This window comes from Candoia aspera, chromosome 2 (assembly GCF_035149785.1).
Source record: "Candoia aspera isolate rCanAsp1 chromosome 2, rCanAsp1.hap2, whole genome shotgun sequence".
Classification (NCBI taxonomy): domain Eukaryota; kingdom Metazoa; phylum Chordata; class Lepidosauria; order Squamata; family Boidae; genus Candoia; species Candoia aspera.
Window position 1 is genome coordinate 123,755,025 of NC_086154.1, and position 24,515 is coordinate 123,779,539.

The 24,515-nt window shown below is 40.9% G+C and overlaps 1 protein-coding gene across 1 annotated transcript in view; it reads left to right on the plus strand.

The window, feature by feature from the left end:
- The window catches only part of PITPNC1 (phosphatidylinositol transfer protein cytoplasmic 1), a 162,314-nt gene that overhangs the window by 129,543 nt on the left and 8,256 nt on the right, over positions 1 to 24,515 (plus strand). Inside the window, exons 6-8 of the mRNA XM_063293487.1 lie at positions 6,348 to 6,443; positions 16,977 to 17,132; positions 20,811 to 20,874. Coding sequence (XP_063149557.1) covers positions 6,348 to 6,443; positions 16,977 to 17,132; positions 20,811 to 20,874 — 316 coding nt within the window. The remainder of the gene's footprint in view (positions 1 to 6,347; positions 6,444 to 16,976; positions 17,133 to 20,810; positions 20,875 to 24,515) is intronic.

A 24,515-nucleotide genomic window follows, 5' to 3' on the forward strand; every position in this document is an offset into this window, starting at 1 on the left:
AAGATTATTTATTGACTAAAGCAAGATTCAAGTTAATTATTATTTTAGCATCAGTGTGCTAGTAATAAAGGCATTCCTTGAAGTCTGGGTTGATCAACATTAAGTCTTTAGGGGACCCAACCCATTAGCACAGAATGGTGAGTGTCTTTTGTGAGGAAGGTGACTTAATATTGGGAGGACCGATGGTATGGAATATTGTGTCCTGAATAAGAAAGCCCTCCATAATATTTGGAGCTCCATTTTATTGCAGTTCTCACTTATTACTTGTCTAAAACAATGTCAATAGTTTTTGATTTGTACTCTTATCAATCCAAGAGATCTACACAATAAGTTTCTTTCTAAGCTCACCATCTTAGGTGTATCTTGCTGTGTACTGAAATCTTTCCCAATGGAGCCCATGAACCGCTCCAAGGAGCACAGGAGCATAACGTTGCCAAGAGTGCTGCAGCAAGTCCCCAACGGTCTGAACAAATTGCTAAGAGCAATTAGTGCTGGTTGGCTGGCAAGCCAATCTTAAACCTATGTGCTGCGTATTAGTTTTCTTTTATATAAACTAAACAGTTCAGTGAGCTATCCCTGTTTCAATTAGAAGAGCACAAACTGTTATCTGTAAAAGATGTATTTCAAATCAAGACATTGATGTCAAGCTCTGAGCAAGAAGGCTGGAAATTCAGGAGCTTGAACCCGAATTCATACATTACTCATCCTTTAAATGGTGGATGAAAGTCTTTATGTACCTCGCATGCAGTCCAGATCTCTAAGCAGCTTGCCTTAATTTACTTCTATCATACACAAAAAGCACAGGAAAATTCTCATGAAGACTGTGGCTCGCTGAGTGGGTGCCCATGACCCCCTAAGCTATAGTGTGGCTTTTTTGGCTGGCTTAAAGTAAGAAGTTAACAGACTAAACCAAAACCAGATAAACAACCTTATAGCTCAGTTGTGTGAATTCAGTGTGTGAATTCACCTACCAACTTGGTTCACGTATTGTGCTTACCCACAAATTATTTATTAAGCAATAGTTGGAAGGGTGAACACCATAAGCTTAAAACTAAAGAAATTATAATATGGCTTAGTGTAATGTGTAAAGACAGCCATGTTATCTATAAGGAGAGGGGAATCAGCTGTTGTATGCTAGTGTATAAAGGGCTCAGAGAAGGTATGAATTGCAATGCATACTCTGTTTTATTTTTCCTTGATTGAAAGTAGAAAGCTTAGTTACATGGTGAGCTTGCCTGAGCAGCGAATGAACAACTTTCCATCAAACGAGGCAAAACAACCTCAGATTAAATCCTACCAAGACAGATTTGCTTGCTAGACCTTATGTAACATCTGGTCCAGTAGTCACACTGGGTGCTGTGCTCCCCCCAGAAGGAGTTGGTTTGTGGCTTGGTTCTCCTGGTCCTGTGGCCCGTGCTTTAACATCAGGTGAAAGCCATAGCCAGAGAAGTCCCAGGATATGGGAGGGAAGGGAGAAAAGCCACTGAGAGCTGGAATTAGCAATATCCAGTCAGATGCTTTTGGCTTTTCATTCTTGGCTGCAATGAAAATGCTCATCTAACCAAGCCGTGCCCAGAAATCTTAAGCAAGGAGATGGGCTAAGCCAGGATGTCTGTGATTAATTGCTGAGTCCAGGTTAGGAGAACCTGCCATCACATACGTTGGGGCTGTGAGTTAACAGGGAACCTGGGGAGCCCTGTGCCTGTTGGCTTCGACTGTTTTTATACCACGTAAAGCCTAGGGCTGATCTGGAGCTCAGAATCTGTCTTAGAAATGAAGCTGCTGCTCCAGTAAGACCTTTTGCTTTGCAATGTGCCAGCTTCTCTGCTTAAGTAAAAAAATCTCATTTGTTTTTCAGAATCAAGCAAAGCAGATGGTTTGACAGGTAACAAGGGAATTGCCTGCAAGGAGCGTAGGGGCTCATGTGCAATCCCAGGGGATCCCAGCATTAGAATGATGGCAGATACAGATAAGAAGACATGTTATTGCTCAAACTGTGCAACCCCTCCATTTTGCTTTTTGTGTTTGGCAGACCACACATACAGTACATACAGAAAACTGTGGAGAGGGAAACAGTAGCAATTAATTTCATTTCATTTCATTTTTAGGTGTACAGCAGTAGCAATGAGGGGACAATTATTGCAGGACTGGTGGGAGCTGAGGGGCCAGAACGCTAATCAGATCTTATTTTTAAAAGTCTCCTATTGGTCATTTACAAGGGAAAAGTCTGAGCAGTGATTGGCTGATGGTGTTCTCTGAGTGTTCTTTGTGTTTCAAAGTTGGCAGAAGGAAAGATGACAAGAGGTTGTTTCCTAATTACTTTGTGATCGGAAAGGTTGGTGGTGTGGAAATGCTCTTAGCCAAAGGCCTTTTTTTAAAAGTCTTTAGTCCTTCAAAAACAACTTAACATATTTCATCAAAAATGTATTAATAATGTTTCTTTTGTTAAGTTTAATTTTAATTAGTAAATGTTGTATATGCTAGAGAGCCAGTGTGGTATAGTGGTTAAGATGCTGGAATGGGAGTGGGAAAACCCGGGTTCTAGCCCTCCCTTAGCCACAGAAGCCAGCTGAGTGACCTTGAGCCAGTCACTTGTCTTAGCCCTAACTAATGTCAGGCTCTGTAACTCACCAGCTAATGCAGCCCACCCCCTCCACTTATTATGCATTGATCGATTAGCTGTAAAAACAGCTAAGCGCATGCAAAAGCAAGCAGGCCCTGGAACCGTGCAGGCTAAATGGTAAGAGTACAACAATAGATATTATACATTTCTAATCTTATTATATCTAATTGAATAAACTATAGATAATGAGAAAAGAGAACAAAGTTCTCTAAGCCACAGGAATAGACTTTCAAAGCTTTGTCCTCTACCTATTTATTGCCCTTTGGGAGGACCAGCAGGTCAAACATTTGCTGATACAGTATTTGGGGTGTAGCTGGAAGTATATGCAAATATAAAAAGTGCTTTCTAGAAAACTGAGGCAAACCATGTATTAATCTGGGGGGGGAAACCCTCTCAGACTGGATCATTACATTTCATTTGGAGTTTGTTGATGAGGATTAACATTTAAGATTAAAATATTTTCACTAGCTCAGATAACCTTTTCTCTCATTAATATAATTTTTAATATATGGTAAAAGGTTGGTCTTACTAATAATGAATTGATTTAGGAACACAGAGAATGTAACCTGAAGACTTTCTGTGTATGACTTGAATTAAAATAACAGAATCAGCCTTTCCAGTATTCTGCTAATATATTTTCAATGGCAGCAGTGTATTTTATATTCCACTAGTATAACAGAGTTCTTGCCAAATGCTATAGTTCCTCAGCCAGCAAAGTTCAGGGATTGCAGCTAAATTTCATTTGGAATTAATAGAAAATGGGCTGAGGTCCTTAACACATTTCTGTCTGTTCAGTTCCATAACTGTTGGTCCAAATTCTATTTAGACTGTGCAATACAAAATTGATCCAGACTATCCTTGGCCACTTCTGCTGAAGAGTAGGGCAATTTATGTCAGTTTGCCTATGCTTCCTAAAAATCTGTTCTGGAAAGAATGAGGAATTTATTTATTTTATTAAATTTATATAGCCGTCCATCTCACAAAAAGTGACTCTGGGTGGCATACAACAATTAATTAAAACAATAAATAAAAACAGACATTATTAAAATATATTTTAAAAAACCACAAGGTACAAGCGAAAGTAAATGTTAACCATGTTCCAGAACATGAGGGATGATGATGAAGACATGAATGTTCCAGAACATAAGGGAACAGAGGAGAATGTGTAAGAGCTGCTTTCTTCCTTTTCTTCCAGCGTGAGCCTCTGGTGGATTCCCGTTAGTACTGGGCAAACAGCTTTGTAAATAGTATAATAAAAAATGCTGACATTTTTATAAAGGTTATAATTTATAATTCACTTTTGGTTCTTAAAAATTCTTTATTTGGTTTGGTCATAGGCGTTTTATATTGCTATATTATATTACTTCCAAAAAGCAACCCTCTCTAATTGCTCTTTCATATCATAATATTTATGAGTCCATTTTACAATCCTGACATTGTTAGGAACACAGAATGTTCTTGCCATTTGCTTTCTGCTCTTTGCCAGCACAGAAAAGCAGATTGAGAGCGTTCTGCTTTTCCCCATGAACTTTAATTTTCTTTTTAAAATCTTTTAAATATCGCCAACTGCATAATTAAGAAAATTATCCAAATTATCCCCTCTACAGACTCTTAAATATTTTAGAGAATATTTGGCTAGAAGCAACAGGAAAATTATCTGTAATGGTATAGTATATAAATAGCTCCTTTTCTTACTTCTGATATAGCTCTTTATTTACTTAAATAAATTTCATGATATAAAAGCAAAAAGTACCTTCTAAAATAATTTAAAATACAATAAAATATGAGATAAACTAATCAAAGGAAAAATGTCCAGGCAATGTTGTTACAGCAGAGAGTGTTTCAAGCTGAGAGATTAAACCTCCATCTGTATACAAGAGAAAAGTATACATGAATAAAAGTTCAGACATCCCAGGAATGAAATCTATCAGATTTAGGATCCACTTGAAATTGTTTGGGAAGATGAAAATAGTGTCTTATGGATAGGAGAGTTCTTTGCCATAGAGCTGTTAGCCAGAAGATCTGTAACTCAAATCTCACATCAGACATTCATATTCAGCAGATGACCTTACGCAAGCTACTTCTTCCCTACAATCCAAACACAAGACTATTGCACTAGCATGCCTTACAAAGTGGTGGTGAGGTTTGTCATCTGTACATTATCCAGTGCATATATTACAATGCTTTGCAAATGGGAAAATTGAAAAGCCAATACAGGTATAGATTTAACTTTTTTTTTACCAGAAGGAAGGAGCAGTTTTTATCAGAAAAAAAGAAAAATAAATCATTTGTTTCCTCAGAGGAGAGGAGGGGAGAGGAGAGGAGAGGAGTTGGGGTTAGGGTTAGGGTTAGGGTTAGTTTTACTTTAGTTATACAGTTATTTGTGTGCCATCTCAGCTGACAATTCTAGGTGATTTTATCATCTGATGAAGCCATAAAATGTGCAATAAATCCATAAAAGAGTGCATATACTCCATTCCAAAGGTTTTATAGAAGAAATGCCTTAACAGCCTTCCTGAATGTTAATAAGAAAGGAGCTATTCTAACCAGGGTTGGGTTATTTTAGAGCAATGGGGCTATGATTGAAAAGGCCTGCTTCCAGGCCCTCAGAGTGCTGAGGGAATCTGCAGCATCCCATCTCGTGCAGCACATATTTGACACACAGATTCTACCTGGAGCACATGATCCTGAAAGTAATGAGGATCTGAACCATAAAGATCTGTGTAGGTAATAACCAGTACCTAGAATAGAATCTCCCAATGTTTGGGGTTATTCTGCTTAACTGCTCTCACCAATCAGTGGGTGGGCAGCTGCATTTTGCACCACTGGTACCTTCCAAATCAACTTCAAGGGCAGCCCCATGTAAAGCAAATTACAGTAATTCTTGTTTTCGCCTTTTGTGGAACAGCAGAGTTAGCCTTCTGCTTCTAAGCTTCCCTTGATACAAGTGTTTAGAGGCCTTTCTCTGACCTATGGATGACATTTACTTAGCCAGGAAGAGGGGGCAGAGAGGCAGTTCTGAGTGCCATGAATAGTCAGCTTGCTCTCCATGGATAATTAGGGCATCCTGATACCTTATCCAGTGCCTAGAATGACTGGGTGATTAGGGCTAATGGCTAGGCTGTGATCCTCCCCCTTGGGTTGGACTGAGAAACTTGTCAGAGGTTGGGAAAGAGGAAGACAGCTTTCTAAGAAATAAGTAAAGCAAATTCTGTACATTTTCAGTGGCCTCTGCTTCCCCAAATCAAGTCCAACTGCAAAATTCTTTTTAGTCAAGGAATTGTGGATTGTGCAATAGGTACTTTTTCATGCAGGGATGGGGTGACATTTTAAAAGCATGGATCAAGTTCATCTCAGTGGAGAATAACAATAGGCAGGCTTACTCTGATTACTAGAAAATGGCTGCTTACCCTCTGAGTTTTTCAGTCTTACCTCTTAAATCGTGTTTTCATACTATCACTTATGAGAGTAAGATTTGGAAAACTTGTCAGAGGCATGAAGTAAATTTGGGTTCATGCACTGAGGTTATTGCCTGCAAACTGCATAATTTGTGTACAGCCAGCCTGTAATTAGGATCCATGGCCAAGAACATTTCCTGCTACTTTTGGAACCAGTATTTTTGTTTCTTGAAACAAGTTGCTGCCGGTACATAACATTCATAGAGTTTAACTTCAGATTATATGTCTACTAGAACACTGAAGTGTGTTTGTTTTAAACCTTGCAGATATTTGATAACGAAGCCAAAGATCTTGACCGAGAAGTCTGCTTCATTGATATTGCCTGTGATGAAATTCCTGAGCGCTATTACAAAGAATCAGAGGTACGTAAAGGACATAATGCTTTTCTGATGTTGTGTAAGCAACTTCTGAAAACACACAAACTATCTTGGGGTGAATATTCCCATTCTGGAGTGGTTTGGCTGCTTTTTAAAATCATCTTATCGACTGGAGCAGAGAAATGTTCCTACATATCATGTGCAAACATGTGATAGCTTGGACTGTACACTTGTGCTGTAATTAAAGCACATGAGAAGAACTCTACTGGAGCTGACCAAAGGCCTGTCTCGCATTCTTGGTCATCAAAGGCCAACTAGCTATGCCTGGAGAGCACAAAGGCAACACAATGCAGTAGCACCCTCTGCCTGGAGTAGGTACCAAGTTGCGTGTTGTCCCTGTCCCTGGCAGCAGTAATATATAACTTTTCTGCCCAGGACTCCCAGACTGCTTTCTCTTCATCTGTTTGCCATAGTTACATGCCATCTACCTGCACTTTTTTTAAATAGGTGCTCTGGGCTTTGACCTCTCCGTTAATGCAGAGGAGGGAGAGAACCAAATAGTTGCTGGATTCATCGTTCTTGAAAATTGTTAGAGATTGCCAAATGGAACCAATCAGTCCTTCCCTCCTTCCTTCCTTCCTTCCTTCCTTCCTTCCTTCCTTCCTTCCTTCCTTCCTTCCTTCCTTCCCTCCTCCCTTCCTTCCTTCCCTCCTTCCCTCCTTCCTTCCCTCCTTCGTTCCTTCCTTCCCTCCCTCCTTCCTTCCTTCCCTCCTTCCCTCCTTCCTTCCTTCATTCCTTTCTTCCTTCCCTCCTTCCTTCCCTCCCTCCTTCCTTCCTTCCCTCCTTCCCTCCTTCCTTCCCTCCCTCCTTCCTTCCTTCCCTCCTTCCTTCCCTCCTTCCTTCCTTCCTTCCCTCCCTCCTTCCTTCCCTTCTTCTCTGCTTCCCTCCTTCCTTCCCTCCTTCCTTTCTTCCTTCCCTCCTTCCTTCCTTCCCTCCTTCCTTCCTTCCCTCCTTCCCTCTTTCCTTCCTTCCCTCCTTCCTTCCTTCCTTCCCTCCTTCCTTCCCTCCTTCCCTCCTTCCTTCCTTCCCTCCTTCCTTCCCTCCTTCCCTCCTTCCTTCCTTCCCTCCTTCCATCCTTCCCTCCTTCCTTCCCTCCTTCCTTCCTTCCTTCCTTCCTTCCTTCCCTCCTTCCTTCCTTCCATCCCTCCTTCCCTCCTTCCTTCCTTCCCTCCTTCCTTCCTTCCCTCCTTCCTTCCTTCCATCCCTCCTTCCCTCCTTCCTTCCCTCCCTCCCTCCTTCCCTCCTTCCTTCCCTCCTTCCTTCCCTCCTTCGTTCCTTCCTTCCCTCCCTCCTTCCTTCCCTCCTTCCCTCCTTCTTTCCTTCCTTCCCTCCTTCCTTCCTTCCCTCCTTCCTTCCTTCCTTCCTTCCTTCCTTCCCTCCTTCCTTCCCTCCTTCCCTCCTTCTTTCCTTCCTTCCCTCCTTCCTTCCTTCCCTCCTTCTTTCCTTCCCTCCTTCCCTCCTTCCCACCTTCCCTCCTTCCTTCCTTCCCCCTTCCTTCCCTCCTTCCTTCCTTCCCTCCTTCTCTCCTTCCTTCCCTCCTTCCCTCCTTCCCTCCTTCCTTCCCTCCTTCCTTCCCTCCCTCCTTCCTTCCTTCCCTCCCTCCCTCCTTCCCTCCTTCCTTCCCTCCTTCCTTCCTTCCCTCCTTCTCTCCTTCCTTCCCACCTTCCTTCCTTCCTTCCTTCCCTCCTTCCTTCCCTCCCTCCTTCCTTCCTTCCCTCCTTCCTTCCTTCCCTCCCTCCCTCCTTCCCTCCTTCCTTCCCTCCTTTCTTCCCTCCTTCCTTCCTTCCTTCCCTCCTTCCTTCCTTCCTTCCCTCCTTCCTTCCCTCCTTCCCTCCTTCCTTCCTTCCTTCCTTCCTTCCTTCCTTCCTCTTATATGCTATTCCAAACATTGGAATCTGAATGGCATGCTGTCAAGCCCCACGTATTTGGCAAACCAAAGAAACAGGAGCCACATGGATTTCATCAAGGTCTCTTCGACCCTAGTCAGGGACCAAAAGCTGATCTTGAAAACTGTAAGAGTGCATTCCCAGCCAGACATGCTCTGAGTTAATTAAAGCAGAGTCTTTTTGAAGTGCCTTCTTCCGAGAGTTCTCACAACTGGACTGTGTTGCCTCTTCTCACATACGCTACATCTCCTCCTCCTTGGTTTCCTTCCCACAGTCCGTCACACCTACACACCCAATATAATATTGGGATCAAAACACTAAGCATGACGTAGACATCACTGCTGGCGATCAATCACAAAGAGCACCCACCCACCCCTGCTTTCCAAAACCTGAGAGGATAGAGAAGTTCAGCTTTTGTAATGGTAGTGCTGAGCTACTGTAGATGGCAACCCTTCTGGCCCCTGAGAAAGGTGCTAACAAATTTACATTTTGCTTTAAGGAAGCAAAAAGTTAAGAGTTGCTAGTTTATGCAAATGAAGAATGTGTGCATGCTTTCCTTGTATCTGCATCATTTTATGATGCTCTTCTTAGGAGAAGAGGCTGCATAACACACATTAACTACATTCCTGTTCACTATAAATGTTATCTAATCACATTTCTGGTTTCTAAAATTTAATTGATGTTGCCAATACATTCCTATTTTTTTCTTCAGCCCCAAGGAACTGCAGAAAGTTCCACTTGAAAAGGCAAAAGACTGAATTTTTCAGGAAGCTAAATGTTGCATCTAGTATTATAATCAATGGTAGTTATCCATTTGCACAGAATCACTGCATTAACATACAAGGACCTATAGGCATGTCTCAGATAAAAACCTCCTGTGACTTCCTCGCAGCCAAGGGACCTGATTTCACCATGAAAATGAAGCAGGGCTGGAATGGGCTGTTCTGACTATTTTATAATTAGCAGGATGCTAATGCAATAGATATATTTATTTCCTTGCACATTTACAGGGCTTGCAGAGAATCAACAGCCAATCAGAGCTTACTTTTCTTGGAAGGAGGCCCTTGCTTGTTCCTTCAGTTTTGCATCAAAACACAAATCTCTTCCCCTTTTGCAAAAAAGAAGTTTTTAAAAAAGCATTTGGGGTGCACATCAAGATGGCAACTCATCAAACCCCCACACCTAATCTACTGGGCCCCCTTTACCCAGGCCTGATTTCCAGGAATAGTATGGGCCAAAGGTACAGAGTATTTATTTACTGGAGCTCATATGCCATTCCAATCCAGAGGGACTCTAAGAGCCTTACATTCCCTTCTTACAGTAAGAAGATCAAAATAATAAAACTGTAATGACCAGCACGCTCAAGCATTCACTCACAGACAGTCTAGAGACCTGTACTCAATTAACTGTTTAATGAAGCGAAGCGTTCTGATACAAGGAAAAAGTTGCGAATGGCCTTTTCCTGCACATTCTGCAGTTTAAAATCACAAACCTCTATTTCACCCACTCCCTGCCTAGGTATGCACCCCTCCCTGGTACCAGCAGATGGCTTGAATGGTTTCTGCCCATTGACCTTGGCAAGGGGCATCTAACCCAAACTATATAATTCACACTCCAATCTCGTTCCCCCTCCCTGCTGGTGACTCGCAGCCTGCTGACACAGGTTTCTGGATTTCTTCAAAATGGAAGCAAGTTTGATCAGATGTTATGTTGACATTTGGTCGAGGAGTCTGACAAAAACAATATAACAGAAGAGCAAACTAACAACAGCAAAAAAATATAGCAAGAAGGGTAAAATGTCACAACTGTATCTGATGTCCTGTCTAAGAAATAGTGGCTTGAAAAAGGAGAGGTGACAATTTACCCTCGTCTTATCCACATCATCCCCCACAAAATGGATGTCAAGAGTCATCATTTTTAATTAGACTAAACAAAAGAACACTGGAAAAGCCACTGATTATAATTACAATATAAATAGTCCTTAGTATTGTAATCTGAAATCTTAGATTTGGATCTCAGATCAGTATTCAGAGATAGGCATCTTGACTTGAATTATGAGTGATGAGATATTTCCATTCTTATTTCAGCCATGTAGGTATAGCTTCAAAACAGCCCATGTGGTTTCACTAATCATAATTTTATTTTATAAGTACAATGCAAAAGTGTTTCATTGGGCCTTAACTGATGTTGTTCAACTACTTTCAGTGAAACAAACTTTAAAACTGAGTCCCTTTCTTTAAATCATACATTGAAGAATCTCATTGGAGAATCTCATTTCATTCAGTCAAAGAAAGTTTCAAAAAGTTTGTTTCTTCATCTTACTGTTGAAGTGCTTGCTTGCAACATAAGTCAAACATCTCTTGTAGAATGCTCCTGTTAAATCAGTAGCCATATGCTGGTATACTGGAAAACTTAATTGTCTTTTTATAATTGATGCAGTTTGACAGTCTATAAAACATCCACCCTCAGCTTTACAGGCAAGCAAAGATTACTGTATTGGCTAGCCAAGTTCAGAGAGAATATTTTGTATAAAATATGTTAAGCTTCCTGAAATAATGATAATGATAATTATTTCTGAACAGATGCTTAGGTCTGCCTGGAATAATCTTTAAGGAAACGTAGATGGTTGATGAAGTGAATCCAGATCTTCCAATTTAGAATCTTGATTCGTGCACCATTCTTAGACTAAAGTATAAACAAGAAATGTGTATCAATGAAATATCAGAAGTGTATGTCTCATCCAGGCTACATTCTAGCTGAGCACACTTATCAGATGCATACTGACAGATGCTGCTTCACTAGTAAAGGGAAGAAATCCTGCAGTAAAATTCTATTTTGTAGATATAATATCTAATTATTATTATTTTTTCTAAATTAAAGGATTCTATATCACAAATTGTGGCTGAAATTTCCTTAAGTTTGCAAAAGCAATTTGTTAGGTCCCTTGGTCTGTGTGTGTGTGTGTAGTAGTCCTTTGGGTTCTGGCTGTTGTTTAGTTTATCTGTGAACATGGAGGTGGCTCTGCAGTCCCAATCTGGAAGCGCAGAGTCTAGCACAATGGGGGCACTGGAAGCCCATTGTTGTAATAACTGTGGGTGTTATTCTGTGACGCCACTCATGGTTTTCTATCGGTTTTTGGCAGTGCCTGTCTTCAAAGCTGGTGGAGGCTTCATAGTACAGGGCTCACCAGCAGGTTCTGTCAGCAGCTGCAGCTTCTAGTTCCCTTGGCTGGATGTCACAGTGGCGTAGGGTTTCTTTCACAGTGTCTTGTAGCGCTTGCGTGATCAACCTCAAGGTCTCTTCCCAGACTCCAGTATCCTATAGAGCAACTGACAAGGCATACAGTGGTCATCCATTCTGATGTGTCCCACCCACCACATCTGGGCTCCGATAATCAGGGACTCAACACTGGTGGACTCCACACGATCCAAGACCTCCAGGCTACAGACAGATCTTGCCAACAAATGCCGAGGATGGAGTGGAGAGCACACATGTGAAATTTCTCCAGCTGTTTGATGTGCCTTTATACAGAGTCCAGGACTCACATCCATACAAGAGAGAACGGATAACCACAGCTCTGTACACTTTCAGCTACATGGAGGTATGGTTGTTGTGTTGATTGGGCACTCTGGTATGCAGCCGCCACAGTGCCTGGCTGGCCTTGCTTATCCTGGAGTCAATTTCTTTGTCCAAAGACCCATCGCTGTTTACATTTGTCAGCTGGGTGTCATCAGCAGTGATTTTTGGTTCTACGGGGTTGATATTTGTCACAGGCTGGTAAAGTACTTCAGTCTTGTTCAGGCTGATGGTCGGGTTGAAGAGCCTAGCGGCATCTGAGAATTTGTTCAGCATCAACTGTAGATCACTGTCTTTGTGTGCCATGAGCACACAGTCCTCAGCAAAGAGGGTTTCTTGAATGACTGTATGGAGGCACTTTGTCCGTGCGTTCAAGCGGCAAAGGTCAAAGAGAAAGCCTTCCAATCAGCACCTGATGTACACTCCCTGCTTCAGACCCTGGACAGCACGTGACAACATGCAAGTGAAGAACAGATTGAACAGGGTTGGGGCTAACACACAACCCTGCTTTCCCCCACTGGAAATGGCAAATGCAGCTGATATATCACCGTTGTAAAGAACCTGTGCCGTCATTCCATCGTGGAGTAGCTGAATCAACTTCACAAATTTCCTCGGGCATCCAGAACATCTCAGGATGATCCAGAGAGCCTCCCTGTTTACGGTGTCAAATGCCTTTGTGAGGACAGTGAAGACAGAGTGAAGAGGCTCGTTCTGCTCGATGCACTTCTCCGGGACTTGCCTCACAGAAAATATCACGTCTGCTGTACTCAGTTCTGGCCAAAAGCCACACTGCACCTCTGGGAGGTTCCTTTCTGGGCAGTGACAAGTCTGTTCAGGAGACCGTGGGCAAAGATCTTGCCTGTGATGGACAGCAGTGAGATACCTCTGTAGTTTCTGCAGTCTGATTTGCTTCCCCTATTTTTATAGAGAGCCACAATGAGGGCATTGCGGAAGTTGTCAGGCATCTCCTCTGTGGATCAAATATCTTCCAAGTTGTCTTAGAGAAACACACACACAGTGTGTGTGTGTGTATTGTATATACACAAACAATGTGTATGTGTGTACTGTATACATAATGCTTGGCACTATACAAAGTCAACAGGACACTCAAGACCTTCCTCAAGAACTCAATGGGACTGTGGAAGACAACACTGGAAGTCAACTCAAGGCAGCTTGCACAAATGCCCATCAAGTGTGGCATATACCAAGGCGATGCACTGTCCCCACTGCTGTTCTGCACGGGCTTGAACCCCCTCAACCAGATTATCACAAGAACTGGATATGGAGTGGAACTACCATCAGCCACCCTCTCTACATGGATCACATCAAGCTGTATGCTAAGAGTAAACAAGACATCGACTCACTGATCCACCTGACACAGATCTACAGTGAGGACATTGGGATGTCATTTGGGCTGGAGAAGTGTGGCCAGATGGCAGTAAAGAGAGGGAAGGTAGTTAAGACTGATGGAGTGGAACTACCAGCAGGCCACATAGCAGACATACAGACCAGCTACAAGTACCTTGTTATCCCACAGACACATGGGAACCACAATGAGGAGGCAAGGAAGAGAGCAACAACCAAGTACCACCAAAGGATAAGACAGGTCCTGAAGAGCCAGCTCAATGGGAAGAACAAGATCCATGTTGGCATTTCCTTGTTTTTTGCAAGGACCAAGCCATTAAGTTACTATGGTAACAAATCACTCTGGCAGAGTCAGAAGGTCAAACTTAAGTATCCTTAGTTTTGGGGGTGAAAAGGCATGACCATATAAGGTAAAGCTTTTAATTGCCCTGGAGAGGTATTTTGCCTGGGCTTGTTAGTTTTCCTTTCTAAACAGCCTTCCTTCCAGTCCTCTCTGAGCACGTGTGAATGCACAAGCTTGTGAAATATGTTTTTGTGCTTTCTGTAAATACATTTATTTATTTTTATAGAAATGCCTGGTGTGTGTTTTTTCTGATCTCTCAGGCCAAATGCTTTCCAGCACTCTGCCACAATCCATGCCATCAACATGTACGCCCTGCCAGTCATCAGATACCCTGCCGGTATAGTGAGCTGGCCAAAGGAGGACATGGAGGCTGCCGATGTGAAGACCCGGAAGCTCCTTACAATGTACGGAGGCTTCCACCCCAAGTCCAACACCCAGAGACTCTATACCAGGTGGAAAGAAGGAGGGTGGGGTCTGGTGAGTGTCCAAGCCACTGTCCTGGATGAGACCCAGAGCATCCAGGAGTACATCAGTAAGATGGCACCTAAAGATGAGCTGCTGAGAGAATGCCTGAGGCAGCAGCAGACATGGGAGGAAGATCAAGCAGAGGAAGCGCCATGGCAAGACAAGACCCTGCATGGGATGTACCATCGACAGATAGCTGAGGTGGCTGACAGTGGGAAATCCTACCAGTGGCTGGAAAGGGCTGGACTAAAAGACAGCACTGAGGCACTGATCATAGCAGCACAAGAACAGGCACTAAGCACCAGATCCATAGAAGCAGGGGTCTACCACACTAGACAGGACCCAAGGTGCAGACTCTGCAGAGAGGCCTCAGAGACAGTGCAGCACATAGTGGCAGGGGGTAAGATGCGGGCAGGAACAGCATATACTGAACGGCACAACCAAGTAGCTGGCATTGTGTACAGGAACATCTGCACAGTGTATGGGCTAGACCCTCCCAAGTCCAGATGGGAGATTCCACAGAAGGTCGTGGAGAATGACAGGGCTAAGATCCTGTGGGACTTCCAGATCCAGACAGACAGGCAGGTACTGGCCAATCAACCAGACATCGTGGTAGTAGACAAGGACCAGAAGACAGCAGTGGTGATAGATGTAGCGGTGCCAAGTGACAGCAACATCAGGAAGAAGGAGTATGAGAAGCTGGAGAAGTACCAGGGCCTGAAGGAGGAACTAGAGAGGAAGTGGAAAGTGAAGGCCAAAGTGGTCCCTACCAGTGGTGGTAGGGGCACTTGGGGCTGTGACCCCCAAGCTGGGGGAGTGGCTCCAACAGATCCCAGGAGCAACATCAGAGCTCTCTGTCCAGAAGAGTGCAGTGCTAGGAACAGCCAAGATCCTGCGCAGAACCCTCAAACTCGCAGGCCTCTGGTAGAGGACCCGAGGTTGAGGAAGACACATACCACCCATAGGGGTGAGAAGGGAATTTATATTACACTCTCTCTCTCTCTCTCTCTCTCTCTCTCTCTCTCTCTCTCTCTGTGTGTGTGTGTGTGTAGAGAGAGAGAGAGAGAGAGAGAGAGAGAGAGAATACACACACACATACATAAGCATATGAACATACATACATACATCCCCTTGAGCACACAGTTTTTTTTCATGATATCAGATGTACTATTTATATTCCTAAGCCTTCAGGAGCAATGAAACTTTTTAGGCTTGCTGAAGTTTACTCATAGAGATGTTTCTGAGAAAGGGGACTGTGCTCTTTCCCTGTTGTCATAAAGTACCTGTGAAGAGCAGAGCAACCCACTCACGTTTAACTTAAGATTTGCCGTACAATTGTTCTGCTAGCGCTATGTCAAAGACCTTTTTCAACCACTCATGTTAGAATTCTCCTTTGCTCTCCTCCGTGCTTCAGTCAAATATAATTTATGAGGCAAACTCGTTTCGATGGAATAATTTTGCTACTAAATAGCACAAATTGCTCCGTGTTTTCAGTACATTGTGATGCCGAGCACAGGATGTTTTAAAATAGTACTTCTAAGTATTGAGAGCTACCAAGGCAGATGTACTGCTTTATCTGTGCTTTATTTGCTTTGGAATCAAAGGGAAGAAAAACGAAGCAGCCAAATGTAATTATTGTTGGTGTGGGAGTGGAGGGAAGTGTGCCAATTTTCAAATGTATTTTTGAAAACATACTTTCCAAATACATTGAAGAAGCTCTTTTAGATTGTCAGGATTATGAATGAGATGAGCATTTGGAAAACAGAAAGCAAAAAACTATCTGGTATCAAAACTACCTGAACTAGTTCCAAACTATCTGAAATACCAAAATTAAAACGTGCAATACGTTATCCATTAACTAAAATGGTATTTTAACAGATTAACCTTTTCAAAAGGATCACACCTATTAATAAACCTTACTCTGTCCCAAACTAATGCATATATTTAAAACAGAAGTAATATGTGGCAGAAACCTGTTAAAATATGTTCATTTTTAACCATTTAAGATCTTGAACAGGAATATCAACACCCAGCCAGCATCCTCCATCTGCCCTAATCCTTAGTCTGTACAACTATAGCATGTTGTAATCATTGCAAATCTATTTTTATATGGTACCCAAGAAGATAATATATTTCTCCTTCCCATTCTAGCAGTAACTCTTTGGATAGTTTATTAGGAAATGTATTTACTAATTATATTAAATAATTGGCTGCTTTCTGTTGTGTCTAATTATTTCCTTTTCATTTGCATAGCTTATTTTCTAAAATTTATTTTATTTTATTTTATTTTATTTTATTCTATTCTATTCTATTCTATTCTATTTATATGGCTGCCAAACTCACAAAAGTAACTCAGTTGAATGGTTAAACGGGGCTAGGAGAAGTGCTTCTAGGAATAAGGATTGGAATTAATACAGGTGTTTTGCTAACATCTCTAGTCTCCTTGTACAAACAACCAGCTTCCAGCCCTAATATTAATAAATACAGAAAAGAAACACAAAATGAATATTGTCCCTGTTATAGATAGAAATAATTTTGTGTAGTATTCATTCTTATTAGTAGCAATTTTAGCACAAGTGGTTCTTTTTTTCAATCTTCATTTAGATTTTTTTAGATTTAGATTTTTTTTAATCCCGCCTTTATTATTTTTATAAATAACTCAAGGCAGGGAACATACCTAGTACTCCTTCCTCCTCCTATTTTCCCCACAGCAACAACCCTGTGAGGGGAGTTGGGCTGAGAGAGAGGGACTGGCCCAAAGTCCCCCAGCCGGCTTTCATGCCTAAAGCGGGACTAGAACTCACAGACTCCTGGTTTCTAGCCTGGTGCCTTAACCGCTGGACCAGACTTAGGCTGCTCACTCAGTCTTCTTGTTTTCAATAGGATCCTAAATACTTCAAATCAGAGAAGACTGGGAGAGGCCTATTAAAAGAAGATTGGAGAGAAACTCAAGACCCTATTATGTGCTCCTACAAACTTGTATCTGTGAAATTTGAAGTATGGGGACTTCAAACTCGAGTTGAGCAGTTTGTTCATAAGGTAAGTAAAGGACAGTGGGTGCAGCTCTTTTTCCTACCTATCCTATGCACCTTTTCTGGAGAGAAAGTTGCTGCAGGTAGACTGGATCAGCAATGAGCATCATACAAAAAGTTGATGTGAATATCTTTACAAGTGTTTACAATTACTTGCTCTGACTTCTCCTCACTTTCCACTTACTTTGGCAGCAGACTACTATAATGTTTCCATGCGATCCTATGATGCAGGCCTTATCTGGTCTTCAGCCCATGATTTAAACAATCCTGTCAGTCTTTTGTATACCACAAATAAACCAAATAGTTTTTCCTTCTTAACCCACTACAGAGCTATGGCATATAAACTTTATTCGGATTTCTCACAATTCTATGGGAAGTTCATGCATGTGACTAGTTTTGCTCAGTCATTGGTTAATTCCTAAGGGAAGTATCAGCATTTTAGGAGGAAGACGGGAAATTCATGCCAATCTGCATCCTCAAAATAGTTGCTCCACCACAGTGAGGATAATATAGTTTGTTAGCCAGCTAGGAAACAAGAAGATCCAGGAAAGTATATTGCTGTCTTGCCAAGGAACTATCTTGCTATAGAAAGGGCTGAGATATGCTAAGGATTCCTAGTGAGGAAAGTCTCTCTGATTATATGTTTAGCCAGGGACTTAATGTGTAAAATATCACAAAACTGAAATAGTTTGCATGACACCAGGATTGCAATATGTTGATTCAAGAATTAAACACAACCACAAAGGATATCTACTAAAGGTTAACAGTACAAAAAAAATGGCAGGAAATAATGTGTACATTTATTCCAAAATATAGCATTCTTTAATCATAATGAGAGTAATTTCCATGAAAATCTACGTGCTTTAAAATGATGTTGCAAACCTGGGCCAAGTTAAGAGATGCACCGTGATAATTTATATATGAAAATCTATTTATAAAACTACTGAGCTTCTATGGAGTGGTTTATAAGGGAAAGAAAGAGAGGAAAAAGAATTAAGGATGGCAGAATTAAAAGCAACAACCAGAAGGTAAGGAACATGTGAATCAGAAAGAGAAACAATGGGACTGTAAAACAGTGCCAGCAAAAAAGAAGTTAGGAAGGGAGCTGAAAGAGGAAAAGTTGGGACTGAGATGGAATATACTCTTCTGAAAGCTCATAGCAGGAGAGGCAATTTTCTGGCCTTCCAGAATTCAGAAATGCCATGTGAGTCTAAAGGTACAGAATTAAAATAACTAAGATTTCTTTTCGGAAGAAAGGAGAAGGCAGATCTTTCTAAAAGTATGTCAGGGCAAATCATGACTCTTGTCCTGGAGGTCATATACAGCCATTGGTAGTCATCTTCTCCATGAATTTATCTAATCCATTTTTAAGCCTTCCAAGTTGGTGGGTACCACCATCCCTTTTAGTAGAGAATTGCCAAGTTACACTTATCTCATTTGAGTCTTCTTCCTGTAATTAGAGAAAAAGAAAAACTTTTATCTGTCCACTTTCTCTATACAACTCATGTTTTTATTGAATGCTATTTCCTTTTATGTATTTTTTGAAAACAAGTTGTAAATTTGAAATATTTATCTTCAAGGAAACTGTGCCAGTTCCTTAGTTCTAATCCCACCTGACTGACTTTATCCTATTAACAGAATACACAGCTTATTAGAGAAAGCTTTCTTAGAGGCCCTATCATTATTTCAACCTACCAAGCTTAATTTTCTTCCAAAATTGCATGATTAAACTTTCCCCAGTCATTTCTGCTGACAAACACCATGGCTACTGACTCACTCTAGCACTATTTTCCAGTCTATCTTGATAGAAACTTATACATTAAAAACGAACCTAACCTACATTTTTCTTCCCCGTGCCTTTGATGTGTATGAAAGAGAGAGATAAATCCTTAGCCATGTGTGTACTTGCTAATGTAATCTGCTTGTAATTTATGTCCTCAAATTCTGCACATTTTTGGCTTATCTTAGATTCAAGGTCTGAAACAGACGAAGAACAACAAAATGGGGAAGGAAATTCTGCAGAATATAAGAGAATATGGATATTATTTTCATGGAATGCAGAGCTATTTCTTCTGATGATTTGCATCTAAATGATTATACATGGGGTCCAGATAAATCTACCCTGGTGATAAACAGCTCTTCCATGTTTCAAAGATAATGGAATTCACTCTCTGTGAATTATGTCCCAATTCGTGACTTGCTTTTTGGAGATGACTTGTTGCCTGGAGTATAAATACTATATTTTAATACCCCCCTCCCCCAAGATTTAGAAGCAGAACTAAATATGTGAGGGATCATGTTGCTTTGTTTTAAAGAGAAATATTTAACACAAAGAAAAACATTGTATCCCATTTACTGTAAGTATGTATGTTAGTATCTTTGTATACTATTTTATGTTCCTGGGATTCAGGAGAAGAGAATGCAGTGCATGCTGTTGGTTTATGAGCTATCCATCAAAAGTTTCCTGCTACCATGACCCTAGTTTTCTATTCACTGTCATACAAGCCAGGAACACATTTTCCCACCTAGCTGCTCAAAGACAATTTGAGACAACCTTGCTCACTTTACTACTTGCTATTGTCAGGAGTTAACATTCACCAAGATGTGAGAGTTGGGGGATTAGGCTAATATAAGCCTGTTGAGGAGGGGTTCAGTTCTAGCCACAAAGGCCCCCACCAACTGCACCTAAGATGCTGGGAGAATGGTCCAGGGCTTGCAGAGAAGGCATTTTCCACTAAGAGGCCAGGAAAATCAAGGGCAGGGGCGCAACTAGGGTCTGTGTCACCTGGGGCAAACATGGATTCTGCGCCCATTTTGGCGCCCCCCAGCACTCATTTTGGCGCCCCCCCAGCGCTCATTTTGGTGCCCCACCAGTGCGGCACCCGGGGCACATGCCCCAGTTGCCCCCCTCTAGTTGCAACCCTGATCAAGGGGACCCTCACCAGACCAGGTGAGAGCAGCCCTCAGTCCATATGGATCCCCATACCTTTTTGGACACCTTCCTAACCTCCCCATGGTAGCAAACTATTGAACAGCAGAACCGTAATTGTCACTTTTCTTTCCAAAACCAATAATAAAACAAAGATCTTAAGCCTCTGATAGAGTACCAATTTTACAGAATCTCTCAAGCCCTATGATGCAAAGGGGTGGGGGTGGTAAAATCTGGTGCTGCCCTCTGATGGCTTCAGCTTGTTACCACCTTGTCCTTTGTGGCTCTTGAAGATGAAAAAGATGAATGGAAAAAGTGAGATCCTGGCTTTGAGAACCTGGGAAGGAACGTTTTCGACTTGCCAACTGTAAACAATTTGGGCAACTGCTGGGAAGCTAGAGTCACATGGCTGTGAAAGGCAAATTAAAAGTGGGATTCCCTGAAGCAGAGATAGAATTGTGCAACTAACTCTGGGGCAAAACCACAAAGGACAGCCAGGCAAGATACTGTACAGTAAAAAGGATCCCCTGCTCCAACTTAAGTGTAGTGAATAACATTACTATACCCTCCAGTCCCATGTTTCATGGTTTTCTTTCATTAGAAATTCGGTAACAGTTCCTGAAGGTCTCTGAAGACCATCCCTAAGGCTTTCAGAGACCATAAGTGATCCCTGATACCTCATGTTATGTAACTCTACCACAAATTATTGTTTCTGGCTGTTGTCCTCTCAGTCTTCTAACTTCTCCTAATTTCTAGGTGGTCAAAGACATACTGCTAATTGGTCATCGACAGGCATTTGCATGGGTGGATGAGTGGTATGGTAAGTCACATTTTTAAAAATTGAACTATTTAGAAACACAAGAACTATTTCAGGCAGTATATATTGGGTGACCCACTTATTTTTATTCTAGTTGTCTTTATTAAAACATGAAGGAGAGCATGTTTTATCCTTCAGTCAAAATTGCTAAGAGAATTTTAGAATGTTTATACTTGCTTGCAGGAAATGTTTGCAGCTCTGGGTACAATCCTGCAGCAGTGCTGACTTCATAATTTTATTAAATGTGTATTTTAGTATCTGAAACTCTAAATAGCAGGTTTAATTTGAATTAAATTCTAAATCTGTCTGGTTCCAATATAACATAGAGCCTGGTTTAAAGACTAGTAGCAAACCACAAAGTGTGATATTAAAAACAGTTTGAATTTCAGAGTCACTGTGATGTAATGGCTAAGATGTTGTCCCAGGATTAGTTTCAAGTCTGTCCTCAGTTGTGGAAACTGACTAGTTGATTTTCAGCCAATTGGTCTCTCAATTAGTCTTTCTAAGGCTAGGTAGTTTTTGTGGGGATAAAATGACGGGAGATACCAATATAAGTGGCCTTGACTGCTTGGAGAGAAGGTGAAATTGAAATAATTAATTGTGTCGGGGATATCCTTGTCAAGCAACAGTTCTGCTGAAGTTTCCACAGACAAAATTGAGACAGGCAGAACATTCAACTTTATGGCTTTCTTCCAAACTCCAAACCATAATTCTGTATTGTGTCTGCCTTGGTTCATAATGTTAACTTCTGTATTGAGTAAGGGCATTCACAGATCAGAAAAATTTAATTAAGTTGAGGATTATGAAATGGGTGGAAAAACCTCATTCAACAGTTCCAGTTTAAATCTACTGATGTGGTTGCAGCGGACGGTAAATATAAATATACCAGGGTAAAAATACAATAAACAAATTAAATAAATAAGCTTTAAACTAAAATATATATTGATAACAACCATAAAAAATTCCATTGTAACTATTAAATTTGAAACACCGGTATCATTAATATTATTTTATATTAGATAAGCTTATTGAGTTTTTCATTAATAACATTAAAAAGTTATTCATTGTAATAACTATTTGGAATCAATCAATCAAGGCCCTATTTGTCTAAAAGTAACTTAGAAAACATGGAACAGAGAAAGGAGAGTCAAATGCATTTGGGTATCAGGAATGTTGACATTTTGTTCCATTAAACATGCTGTGATAAATTCTAAGGCTATTAAGATTTATAATTCAACCTCCCAACGAGCCTTCAGATCTGAACCAGTTTTCAAAGATTAAAATCTTCATTTAGATAAAAAGATAAGAAGCCTTTTAAAGGAAATATCACTGGTGTTTGGTTTCTATCATGAGAGTAGATTTCCACTGGCCAAACCCATGTTTTGCCCTTTGACATAGATGTCTTGATGCTTTTCCCAAACTGTCTTTTGCTTTACATTTTTTGAAAAATGGCAGGCCTCCCGTTTCCCACAGCTGGGCTCCCTGTGATTATCAAACTACTTAAGCAGGATTGGAGGATCAGATGTTGCTAGTAACTTTTTGGCAGGCAGGTGAAGGCTTTTCCCCCCGAATAATTATTGTATAAAATCTGTGAAAACCATGAGCACTGCAGTGGGTGTGTAGCCTTTTGGTGCACTTACATTGTCCTGATAACCCTGTGTTTGGATTGTTATTGCTGAACAATGGTAAATTAATATATAGAATTAGGATGTTTTACAAATTAGGATTGGAAAAATTTGTTATAGAAGTAATACATGAGATGGTTCTTTCAAGTAGATGATGATGACCAACCTTCAACATTTCTTCTGTGCTGGAAGTATATGTTCCGTAGAGGTATTAAATGAATTCCCTGGACTAATGTAGAACTGCTCAGGATCTACTTTATTTTAAAATGTGTATTTGGTTGATGCAAGGGCTTTACCCTCTAATTGCAGACTAATCCTCAATCCACTCCTTGTTTACAAAGAAGTATTGCCATGATTTTAGTGGGACTTACTTCCCTGTAGATATATGTAAGATTGTTGACTAATACACAGTGAGCTTTGCCACAAGACTGCACTATTGCATTAACTTGAAAGTTGCTACTGAAAAGCATGAACACTGCTTGGCAGAAGTGCTTCTGATCATGCCGGTTCCATTGCTTCCAAGCTTCTTTGATCAGTGCTTTTTAATGCTCCTTAATTTTAAGTCAGGAAAAAAAAGTAAAACATGATGATAATACATTAATCACATAAATATTAATGGAAAGTATTATGAGAGCTTAATTACGAGAGTGTGCTAAGACAGGAATGTGCTAAAAGAATATAATTTAATGGCGTCTACTGCAATATAAGAGCACTCTTTCCTCCAAAGAAGAGGACAGAAATCCCCAACCAGTAGAATTCAGTGTGCGCACGTTCCTATAGATATTTTGAACATGCCCACATATTCATATTCCCACTATTGTGGGAGAACCGGATTGTGTATAATTCTACTGAATAGTCTTACAGTATAATAAAAATGAAGATATACTGATGGAACCTTGACTTTCAAAGCAATTAAAATTTTCATTTAATCTATTACTCACCAGTACTTTGCAGTTAATCTGTATGACTTAATATCCTTTACAATCGAAGCTGTAATGTAATACAGGGAGCATAACATTATTTAAAATAATGCTCTAGAATTTTGTTGGAAAGTTTCTGACAAGGTAAGTAGATTCTTGAGCTGTTCTTTAATCCTTCCTTTTTTTTCTCCAGGAAATCTTCTAAATTTATTTTAGAAGATGTCTGCCTGTGGCAAAGCCTGCAACCCTGCACTTTCTTGCCTAGCTCACTTCACAGAAATAACCACTTTCCAAATCCCCATACTGTGATTCCTTTTAACTGATCGTTCTCATACTTACCTTCCTTGGCTGGTTTATCTAGCTGTTTGCCTACTGATATCAAAGTTGGCTTCCTGCTTTGTGGCTTTTGCTAGGAAGGAATTTCCCCCAGATTCTTCCTTTTATTAAAAATAGAGATTGAATTAATAGAAGATCCCATCATCTTGAACTTTTTTCAGATATGGCTTTGGAGGATGTTCGAGAATATGAGAAAAATATGCATGAAAAAACGAACATTAAAGTGTGCAATCAACATTCATCTCCTGTGGATGAAATAGAGAGCCATGCCAAAGGAAGTGTATGTAGTGCCTTTAAAAATATTGCCCACCCTCTCCTAATGCAAACAAGGAACAAAAGTGCTAAGCTTTAGGAGATTGCTATGGGAGTAGGCCTGATCACTGCAACTGTATGCCATTTTCCCAGTGACGTTCTGGAACGATCAACACAAGGTTGAAAAGGGTTTTGGAAGCTTATATATCTTGGTGGGTAGGCTCCGAGTAGAAGCCTAAAGACGTACATGTATTTCCTTGTATAGTCTTCCCTTAAAAATTGAGTCATTCTTGTGTTCTGAGCCAGCTGGGCACAGGCACTGATGTCTTGTTTCCTTGGGATGCCTTCAGAGCATTTCTTTTCTCTTTTGTCAAAACAGTGTCTCATAAAAAAGGGGGGATTTTAAAAAAAATTTAAAGGGACTTTAAGGTGTATGTGTTCGAGGTAAAGCAAGAAACCAATGCTCACTTGAATGAATGTTCTAAGATTAAAAAAAATAGACATGACAAAG